The sequence below is a fragment of the Mytilus trossulus genome, chromosome 10 (assembly GCF_036588685.1).
Source record: "Mytilus trossulus isolate FHL-02 chromosome 10, PNRI_Mtr1.1.1.hap1, whole genome shotgun sequence".
Lineage (NCBI taxonomy): Eukaryota > Metazoa > Mollusca > Bivalvia > Mytilida > Mytilidae > Mytilus > Mytilus trossulus.
In genome coordinates this window covers 48,008,351-48,020,394 of record NC_086382.1, presented here as the reverse complement: position 1 = coordinate 48,020,394, position 12,044 = coordinate 48,008,351, and the positions used below count along the sequence as shown (strand labels likewise).

The 12,044-nt window shown below is 30.5% G+C and overlaps 1 protein-coding gene across 2 annotated transcripts in view; it reads right to left on the bottom strand.

Moving 5' to 3' along the window:
• Positions 1-1,669: 1,669 nt before the first annotated feature.
• LOC134687520 (uncharacterized) overlaps positions 1,670-12,044 on the bottom strand; it is a 50,262-nt gene continuing 39,887 nt past the window's right edge. The window contains exons 4-7 of one of the 2 annotated variants that reach the window (XM_063547883.1): positions 11,404-11,633; positions 10,037-10,181; positions 6,599-6,631; positions 1,670-5,249 (exon numbers count right to left, since the gene is read on the bottom strand). In XM_063547883.1, the coding sequence (XP_063403953.1) occupies positions 1,867-5,249; positions 6,599-6,631; positions 10,037-10,181; positions 11,404-11,633 (3,791 nt within the window). In that variant the 3' untranslated portion in view covers positions 1,670-1,866. The remainder of the gene's footprint in view (positions 5,250-6,598; positions 6,632-10,036; positions 10,182-11,403; positions 11,634-12,044) is intronic. The other variant, XM_063547882.1, reaches the window with a different exon arrangement.

The window sequence follows — 12,044 nt, the reverse complement described above, 5'->3', positions numbered from 1 at the left end:
GGGGTATGTCAAAAAACATTTCCTCTTTTCTTCTACTAAAAAAAAGGTTCACCGAAAAATACCAAGACCCTGTTAAAATTCCGTATCAGCTACTACACGATGGTCTTGAAATATAGATTCTCAGTTCTGACGTTGTTTGTTATCTAAATAACGTGTGCTATATCCAGTATTCTGTCATTTGTCTTTGTAAACATTACATTTACCTATGTTTGGTAATGCTCGGTACTTATACATCCCGTCATTTTGTTATTGACTATGGTAAATATTTGTAACCTGGGTTTCATTTATTCAAATGTGCTTTGTATGCATGTCTTTTTATGTTTCTTTGTTAACATATATATGTTTTGTGTTTATAGTAACAAATTCAACAGTGTAGACTGCTGTACTCTTATTTTTGTCATTTTAACCTATTATTATGTTTGTTTTGTTCATACATCGATGTCAATATAATGGAACTTTATTCGACTGTCATACAAGCGAAAGGTTAAGCTAGCCATAAAACCGGGTTTTATCCACAATTTCTGCACAAGTAAATGCAAGTAAAAATTCAGGAATACAAGTTTTTATAAATTTCCTGTTTACAAAACTTTGAATTTTTCAAAAAACTAAGGATTTTCTAATCCCAGGCAGATTACCGTAGCCGTATTTGGCACAACTTCTAGCAATTTTGGATCCTCAAAGCTCTTCAACATTGTACTTGTTTGGCTTTATAAATATTTTGACATGAGCGTCACTGATGACTCTTATGTAGACGAAACGCGCGTCTGGCGTACTAATTAAATTATAATCCTGGTACCTTTGATAACTACTGTTTCATTCCTTTGAGGTGTTCGATCTTTTGATTTTGCCATTTCATTAGGGACTTTCCATTTTCCTCGGAGTTCGGTATTTTTTGTTATTTTACTTTTTAGCCATATACATATATAAGCTCTATGTTCAGCGATAATGGTTAATTGATTAGCAGGAGATATTGATTGTTGGTATTTAATGCATGCAACTTTGAGCTAGTGTAAATGTAAGTCTATGTAAGAATCTAGCAATTCAAAAAAATATCAAAACATTGCCGAAAAAAATACCGACCAAATCATCCTATTCTCAATTTTCCTTCATTCTAAGTTAGAAATAGTAAGTCTTTCGTTTCATCTCAAGATAACTTTTAGCTGGATTAATAGCAAATTACGGAGTTAATACCCTTTCTTTATTGATTTCTAGTGCATTTCAACCAAAACAGGAGAAGGAAAAGGAAATCACATTCGAACACCACTATGCAAATTTAATATACATAAATGTCAACTTGAGTGAGTCTTTTTTGTGTCATGTTTTCACACCTGTCTGATTCTTAGACGAATTAGCCGTAAGGCTATGATTTTTTTCTGAGACAAGTGCCTGTGAATGAGATCGAAGTCGAATGCACCTCGACAAAGTGAGGCTGAAACTTACAAATTCAATCTTAGTTTCGACAGAGTAATACAAACTTAATAATAAATACCATCAGGATCATATAATCCAAATTTTTGGTACAATTGTTCATGTGGTTTTAAAGGAAATTTACTACAAAAACGAGTTTACTACAAAGATGAATGACGATCAAATGGTTCATCTTCTCAAACATCAATTTTACATGATAGCAAATTATCACTAAATTAAGGTAAATAAAATGACAAAATAATAATGGTGATTAAGTAAACACAAAATATTAAAGATTTTTTATGAATTTTTTTCAAAGATTATTGTAAAAATTGATTTTTCTCAAGAATAATGAGGAAACCTGTCCTAATAATACACACAATTCTTTAGAAAATCATAAACAAATGTTATCTGAATCATATAAAACCAGTATTGTAAATAAGAAATTTTACATCAATTTTATTTCAACATGTTTGAAGCCCACATTGTGTAAACTTTGGAAAAAAACATAGTCATTAATGTTCGATCTTCTTTAAAAATGACTGTCAGTAATTCTTCATCAAAACGGCGTGAATCCAGACTTAAACAGTAATCCAGAACAGATAATCCACAGCTGTCTTTGTATATAACTTCTGCTCCTTCTCTCAATAACGTGACAACAATATTAACATGGCCTGTCATAGCAGCAATTATAATAGGAGTTCTTTGGCAAAAATTTTGTTCATTCAGGAGCTGTGGTAGTGTTTTCAAAATATCCCTTATAATACTTGGATTCTGTTCAAAATGACATTGCTCAGCTACGAAATGAAGAATATTATTCCCATTATTTGCTTTCTTCGACAAGAGTGCTCCATTTGAAATGAACAATCTAATGACTTCATTGAACAGTGATGCATAATGCACCAACTTTCTTGGTTCTGATTTTGTGATGGTTGAAGTTTTGAATGAACGATGTACATGTAGCCAGCAAATTGCATCGATGTTTCTTTCAATCATGGAAATCATTGCATTCAGAAGTGGGGTTTCGCCTTTATTATTTTTCGCATTTACTAAGTTGTTGTCCATTTTCATAAATTCTAAACAAACCTCTGGCCAAAAATTTCTAGCACAATAATGTAGAAGAGTGTTCATTTCATTGTCTGTTACTTTCACATCTGCTTCTTTTTGTTTCATCAGGAAGGTGAATACATTTTTCTGTTGATAAAATGCTGCCTCAAGAAGAGGTGTCATATCCTTAAAACTACTATCTTGCATTTTCAATAATGATGAGTCAATATCCAATATAGTTTGACAAATAGCAAAACATCCACATCTAGCAGCTATATGAAGTAATGTTGTTCCTGTGTCTTTATTTACATATTTCAAATTTTCATCATGTTTCAGCATAATTCTCACACAGTCAGCATTTTCTCCTTCTGCTAGAATCATAATAGGTGTCTTATTCTCCTTGTCTTTCTGGTACAATAATTTGCTATTTCTACAAATAATTTCTACACAAATGCAATCTGACCATTTGGAACAATAATGAAGGATATTTCGATTCATATTGTCTGTAAGTGAAATGTCAGCATTAAATCTTAAAAGGCAATTGAAACACTCGTCGTCTTTAGCTTTCATTATTGGGGTAACACCATCATCATTCTTTGCATTTAATAATGACTGGTCTTGTTGAATTATCTCTTCAGGGATAGCTGGTCCAATATTTTTCCGGTTCAGCAAATGGTGTAATGCTGTGTTGTTTTTATGATCCCTAATACTTACATCAGGTTTATGCTTCATTAACACCTTTAAACATTCTTCATTATTTAGCACCTTTGAACATTCTTCCTTATTTACCAACATTAGTGCAGTCATTCCTTCCTCATTCACAGTATTTAATAAATTTTCGTCAGCCCTCAATATCTTTTCAAGTATTTTTTGAGTTGGCAAACTAGAAACAAAAATGTGCAAAATGGTATCACCTTTTGTTGTCTTTAAATCAAAATCTATAAAGTTGGTGTAATGAACTAAAAAAAAATCCAAACTTTCATTCCTTCCTCTGTAAGCAGCTTGCATTACAGGTGTTCTTCCTGCATTATTTTGGCTGTTCAACAATTCTGGGTTTTTATCCAAAATTAAATGCATTATATCAGGCCAGTCATTTACCACGCACCAATGAAGGACATTGCCGGACTCCATGCCTTTAACAGTAGAAAGATTTGTTACTTTGTTAATTAGGCACCTCGTGCATTTCTTGTGTCGACACGTAATTGCCATTTCAATTATGTGATGATTCTGATGGTCATGTTCATCAATTAAACTGATATCATAATCAAGTATACTTTCAAGAATGGCATCATTATCTGACCAAATAACACAACCAAACATTCCCTTACTTAAATCTGCTCGTTGAAGAGCAGGAAGATCTGTGTGTTGTTTTCTGCCATACTGATCCATTGTTTTGACAGCTAACCAATGGTTTCCATTAGAACATACCTGTGAGAAAAAGAAATACAGTTTCTCTGCTGTATTGAGTATATTCTCTTCCTCAATCTTTTTCCAAAGAAGTTCAGAAAGTCTTTTATCCGAAAATGTATTTTGTCCTATAACAATAATTTCTGCAGTTATAATAAATACATAATGGCCATCAAAATATCCAGGCATTTTGTTTTCTTTTTTACAAAAAATAGACAGGAGTTTGTTGAGAAATTCTTCATTGAGTTGTCTTCTCAATTGAACACATACTTCCCCTTGTTTAGGTTCATATTCTGAGGATCTAATAAATTCCAAGATTATTTTGTCTGTGGCTAACTTCATGATAAGATCTTGCCACTCTGGTTCATCTGCATATGACATTAGAATACTTTCCAAAATTGTTTCATGAGAAAAACCAAATGTACTTGAAGCCACTTTTATAAAGTATTGGTTTTCATTTAATAAGACATTCTTCAAATCAGTCCTTCTTAATTTCATATCCAAAGACTGACAAACTCTGTCTTTAATATCTCCTTCTTCTAATGTATCCAGATCAATTGTACCACCATTTATAAGCATTATAACCATGGTTGCATATATTTTTTTGGTGTATTCTGATCTGCTGTACAGCTGACTTATCTCACGTTTTAAATTTTCCCTTGCATTTTTGAAAAAGGATAATCCTGTCACAAATAAATTAGGATCATTGAAAAAAAGATTACAGGATTGGGGAAATCCAATAACCGGATCTGTGTGGCTTATGGATCCTATGACATTGACATGGATCATTACAGGTCTATCTTTCTCAACCATGATATCTTTGTCAGAATCATAAGACATTTCTATTTGTTTATATCTACAAAATTTTTGCAGCATTAGCCACTTCTCTTTTTGGTCAAGCTTCAATTCATCTGAAGTTAAATCAATGACTTTAGTTTTTCTAAATATGGTGTTCTTCCACAATTCTTCCTTACATTCTTCTAAAATACTACTTCGTATTGAAAATATTAAGAAAAAACTTCCCCCTTCTACTTGCGTTCTCAATATTTCAAAGTACCTCATCCATTCTTGCAAAAGGTTTTTATCTAAGTTTGATTTTCCAAAAGGATCATCAATGAAAATGATGAACTGTCCATCTTCATCTAAAACTACTTTTAGATCTGCTATATCTTTAATCTCCACAGATTTGGCAGGTTTGTCTGATTTTGAAAGATGTTCTTCTAATTCTCTCATCAAATGGAAAGCCATAGAAGTCTTGCCACTTCCTTCTTTACCACTCAAGACAACCATATTTACCTCTTGGAGTAATTCATATGCTTTCTCTTCTGGTCGTTTGAGTGATATATACTGATCATTAATTTTAGAATTCTGAACAAGACTGGTCCTTTCTACAAAAAAGTGTATAAATATCTTATCCAAAATTTCATTTTTTCTTCAAACATTGTGCTTTATAATTTTGAAATCAAGTGTTTGTGACTGGCATAATTATTTATTTATTTGTTATATTTACTCCAATCACAATTTTAGGATGTTTAATGTACGTTTTAAAATGGATTCATGTGTTAACCCTTTTTCTCAAACTATAAATTTGTTTAGTTCTATTGTAGGTTTTCATATGTTGGTGAGCATAACATTTCTCTTTATTTTCACATATGTATATACATTGAAATGAAATAAATGAATTGCAACGTTTTCAAACCTAAAGATGATGGGTTAGTAAATTTCAAAATGTTTGCAAGTTTTCAATCCCTTATGGAAACAAAATAAATATGTATTTTATAAAAGTGTATTTTCATAATAATTTAGTTACATATCATCAAAATTACTTAATCATTCATTAAATAACAATAACGTGTCCACCGTACACAGATGCTTCAATCAAACTATCAATTTCTATGCTCAGTTGACCATTAAATTGTGGTCAAAACTCTTATTTGGCATCACAATTGAAAGATCATTTCATAAAGAACAGGTGTTCTAAGTTTCAAGTTGATAGGACTTCAACTTTATCAAAAACTACCTTAACCAAAAACTTTAACCTGAAGGGGGACAGACAAACGGACCCTCAGACAAGAAAACATAATGCCCATAAATGGGGCATTAAGAAAGCATATATACTGCAAGTAAAAATTTAGCAAACACTTTTGGAATTTGTGGTTTGATCTGAATTGTAAACTTATGAAATTACTATTATGTTATTACATCAAGATTATTACATACAAGTTATACTTTAACTTAAAGGTCATACTTTGACCTATAAGGGTTTACTTTTACAAATTGTGAATTGAATAGAGAGTTGTCTTATTGGCACTCATACAACATCTTCTGATATCCAAACATGGTTCCTATTAGTTGTTGATATAAATCTGAGATCACCCCTAGTTTTTGGTGGGGTTCGTTTTGTTTATTCTTTAGTTTTCTATGTTGTGTCATGAGTACTATTATTTGTCTGTTTTTGTTTTTCATTTTTAGCCATGGCGTTTTCAGTTTATTTTAAATTTATGAGTTTGACTGTCCCTCTGGTATCTTTTGTCCCTCTTTTTTAGTTTCAAGTGCAGAAAATGGTAAACAGAAGCTTAAGTGATGGTTTAAATCTCCTCAAACTTTCTTAAGAATGGTTATATAGAAACTTCATCATTTATAAGATAGTTTTGGGCAATTTAAAGATATTCAACAAATAAATTTTGTTTATAATAAATAATGTACCATCAACCGCTTTATTAAATTACATACATACCAATAATTGCATTCAATGGACCATCCTTCAACTCTACAAAATATGAAAGATTGTATGAAGAATTAATTTATATTAATATATTTCAGTAAATTGGCAGTTAGGTATCATTTATAAATCATGAAACCTTGTGAACAAGAAGATAGCAACCTATAATTTCCTTACCTATTAAAGCAATCAAGGACCATAACTCTTACTATTATATTGGTGTGCATAATTCATTTACAAATACTTATGCTGAGGTATTATCAACTACTTTTAAATAGCAACATAATGGGATAAATAAATGTACAACAAACTAATACATTTCATTGCAGAAATGGCTCAGGTAAACTTTATACCATATTTTTGATAGTTGTAACTAATTAATTAACTAATACGATAATGACATTGATTTTACAAGTCAAACAAAATTTGCTTGCAATTTTTACACATATTATTTTCATTTTTTATCAACATTTGATAAATCATACAGTAATTTAAGTTAAAAAAAATTAAGAGAATATGTAATGTAGTTTATATCAAAATATGGTACATTTGTAGGTTTACTATTGAGGTCTAGAATGTGAGTAATAAATTGTTTTTTTTATGCAACAGTTCATAAGCAACTGTGGTGAATAATAATGGGTTGTTTCCAATTTTTACTTACACCTTTGAGTGTAATTATTTTTAAAATCCAGACAGGCAGTGGTGGATCTGGAAATTTTCATAAGAGGTGTTTTACTGGTTGCCTAAAAGGGGGCCCACTCCTGTCACACTTCAGTGGTTCACTTTATAATCAACCAATTTTTTTTCTCAAAAGGGGGAGGGGCATTGCCCTTTTAGCTGGGCTTTATGTTTTAAATGATTTTTCAATGAATAAATTTCCTTGGTTGTTTCCTACATTTTTTTCAAGAAGAAAAATTCCCCAACTGTACAACATCAAATCAGAAATTATATAAAAAACAAAAGGGTACTTAGTTCAATAGATATAAACAAATTACCATAGTTTCATCATAAACTGCTAATGCCTTTTTGATTTATAATCTGAAAACTGGAGGAAAGCCTCATTTTTTTATGAATAAGACTGCATAACACAAAAAATGTAAAATCTGAAATTTATACAAATCAAAAGTAAGTTACATCAATAAATATAAACAATTCACCAAAGTTTTATTAAAGTTGGTGAAAGTGTTTTTGAGTTATTGTCCAAAAACTGGAAAATCCGCCCTTTCTTAAGCATAAAAATTCATAACACTGAAATGTAAAATCTGAAATTTATAAAAATGGAAAGGTATTTTAAGTCAACAGATAAACAATTTTACTAAAGTTTCATAATATTTGTGAAAGTGTTTATGAGTGATGGTCCCAAAACTGGAAAATCCCGCCTTTTTTTAGCATAAAAATTCATAATGTTCACAGAATAGTAAAATCTGAAAATTATAAAAATCGGAAGGGAGCTTAAATTAGTAGATATAAACAACATTAAAGTTGGTGGAAGCATTTTTTAGTTATTGTCTGAAGTGTGGACAATGGATGGACGGGACAGACAGACCGACAATCCGACAGACAGACAATGGTATACCATCAGACGTCCCGTCTGAGACGGCGTATAAAAATGTGGGAATCAACATAGATATATATATTAATACACCCAAATTTCATTAAATAATAACTTACACAAGCATAATGATAAGATATTAATATAAAACTTTCAAAATTCCTATCAGCTGATTCAAATGATGTATAAATAATTTTTTTAAATTAATTCATAAAGGAAAATCATTATTTATCATTAAAAATTTTATTTACAAAGGAACTATATATGCTAGCTGAGTGTATAATTTTAAAGAAAAGATTAGTTTTTTTTATATAAAAGTATGCCGTCATTTCACCTTTTCACGTTTCTCCTTTCACTATGCAAATGAAAATTTCTTGCGAGACACCATTAAGTGTATGCCTACCGTTCACATGATTTCGTCAATATTTATTACTACATTACAGTATTAACAATCTTCATATTTAAGACCCGATACTCTTAAATAGAAATTCCCTAAATTACTCTTTATCAAGTTTTTTAGTCCTATTCTTCTACAATAAAAGAGTTATGACAAATATTCTTTCAGTCAATCTCCTGGACCATGCAATCTTTCAAACATTTACCTAAGATAAAAAAATAAATAAAACTAGATGTGTCAAAGCTACACGAATGGCCCCTGTCTCATAAAGTTTAAAAATCTGCAATTTCAATAACAGAGCAGAATGAAACTTAAACTTGATCTGTAAATCATCTTGGTTTACTCACATGCTTAAAATCATCCCAATATCTGAAAGAGTTTAGAAGAAAAAAAACATATAAGTGTGATTTTCAACAATTTTCAAAGTTGTAAATCTTTAAATTTGCCAAAAATTAGCCTAGCGGAGCGAATCTTAAACTTGATCTGTAACTTATCATGGTTAACTCACATACAAAAAATCAGCCCAATGTCTGAAAGAGTTGAGAAAAGAAAAAACATATAACTGTGATTTTCAACAATTTATCAAAGTCCTTATTCCTTAATTTTGACAAAAAATAGCCTTGCGGAATGAAACTTAAACTTGATCTGTAACTCATCATGGTTAACTCACATACCAAAAATCAGCCCAATTTCTGAAAGAGTTTAGGAAAAAAGTCTGTATAACTGTAATTTTCATCAGTTTAAATCCAAAGCCTGTAATTTCGAAAAATTAGCGGAGCAGAATCAAACTTAAACTTGATCTGTAACTCATCATGGTTAACTCACATATCAAAAATCAGTCCAATATTTGAATGCATTTAGAAAAAAAATTCTATATAATGGTTTTTTGTGAAACTTAGGACAAGGGTAAAACTATATGGCACCAACAACTACCAAGAAAGACATTGCATCACTTCCTAAAAGGTGAAAAGGCCACATTCTTTTATATACATGTAGCTTGCATATATACATTGATATAGTCTCTTTGTAAATCAAAATTTATAATAATTTCTATTTATGAATTCATTTTATAAAATGATTTATCCATTTGTTTTTTATGAGATTTTTCTGTTCATTTTGCCATGTTATTATGAACTTTCCAATTTGATTTTCCTCTGAGTTCAGTATTTTTGTGATTTTACTTTCTTCTACTTTGAATTATAAAAGCAGATGTGAAAAAGTCTGCTTTGCATATTAAAATCAATCAAAACATTTCAAGGCAACTTTTCATTCAAATAAGTGTTGGAACTAAATGTGACAAAATTTATTTTTTACAAAATTAGTATGAACTGTAAGGATTGAACCTATATATACAAAAAGCATACAGGTAGATCATTGTCCATCATTTTCAGATGCTAGCAATGGCATCATGGTGAGAGGAAAAAATCATTTCAGCAAAGCTCATTCCATAAAATTGTGTTCTTTTAAAGCTATTTGAAAATGTATATATATCATGCATATATACCTTTTAATAACTGCTTTAACTCTGTGATATCTTCCGCTGCACGTTTTATTTCATGCATTATCTCCATATTGGACTGATCAAGTATTTTTTTCTTTAAATCATGACATTCAATCAGCATTGACTGTCCACCAAGTCTTCCTATAGCCTATAAATAGAAATAAAAATTAAAAGAACAAGAATGTGTCCCATTCATACTACCATTTTCTATGTTGAGTGGACCATGAAATAGGGATTCAAACTCTAATTTGGCATCAAAATTAGAGCAATCATATCATAGGGAACATGTGTACTAAGTTGATTGGACTTCAACTTCATCAAAAGCTACCTTTACCAAATACTTAAACCTGAAGCAGGACAGACTGATGTACAGATATACAGTCAAAAGAACTGATGGCCAGAAGGACAGACCGACAAATGAAAAGATAGATGAACAAATAGACACACAGAACTCAAAACATAATGTTCATAGGTGGGGCATAAAAATATCACTTGGCAATCATGACACACCTCCTTGTTTTCATAAGTAATATCTGCATGATCTCTTTACTCAAGAACAAACTGACAGCCTCAGCATGTTTTATCTTTACATCTTATTAGAAGTATCTGCCCTTTGAACAAAATTTCTAAATCGTTTCTTCTTATTGTATAAAGCTTGACCAATATCAAAAATTTAAACTAATATGTCTATACATCATAATAAATAAAACTATAATGTTCTTTACATTGATACATGTATAAAATGTATAAGTAACATATAAATTGTCTTTTAAAAAAAATTAACATTAATATAAAAACTTCAAATAAGACCTTCATGATATCAGGTACCAAGTTTATCATGGTATTCTGTATTGTATGACAAATTTTACCTTTAAACGCTTAGATTGTACATGAAGTGCAGAAGTTAACATTGCATAATATTTTAAAAACAGGTATAACAATATTTTCAATTATTGGTGTCTCAAAAAATCATGGTTGAAAACAAATTCATTCATTGAATGCTTTCAAAAGGTATTACTTTTACGTAGTATGGTTAAACAATCAATCTACATTTTTTTATTTCATCATTTTTAGCGAAAGGTAGTTATTTGTTTTCAACAACCCTATGAGTAAGCACTAGATTACTAATATATGTGAAATATTTTGTATGACTATAATACACTATATAATGCCTGATTAATCTCCTTATTTTAAGGGAGCCCACTGTCAACTTTCCGTATTATTTTTTTTACTTTTCACAGGTTTCAGGGGATTCATAGTACTATATCACACAGGAAGAAAAAAATAAAATTAAAATAATGAGCAAAAACACTCAGTCTTCAAACTTTATTTATGACACTATTTATATGGCAACTATATATAAAACTTACACTGGATATTTCAATCCAGTATTGGTTGAAATTGATGTCATCCATTTTGCTATCGATCATATGAGCAAATTTGTTTCTGTGAAATTTAATACGTGCCAGATCTGCACCAGGAGTAATCTCATTTGATGGTGGTAGACTGTCAAATCCCTGAATAGGTTGTGGGGTCATTCCCAGATTTCTAATCAAACAAACCATCAATGTTACATCAAAATTCTTGGATTCTGGGATTCCTAAAAATTGAAAACACAGGTACGTGTATTTCAAATAAGGTGTTAAAGGGAAACTTCGCAAAAAAATCAAAAATTGATATTATGTTCATTCTGTGTAAAAATGCTCAAATTCATAGATATTAAAGTTTTATTCCGCTAGATAAGCGATCACCATCGATTTTAAATTTAGAGTATCAATTCTCCGAGATCCGCCATCTTGTCTTCTTTCCCGATGAATAAAAACTATATGTCTATAAACCACAAAGAAACAAAACTACAGTAACCGATGTAGTCGTAATTGCGTGTCGATATCTTGTCAATCGTACGGTTGTTTAATCCGACTAACTAACTTGATACGGAAAATATTCTTACTTTTTTTAAAATACCATGGTCTGTTGTTTTTAAACTGTTGATATTGGAATTAGGTGAAAA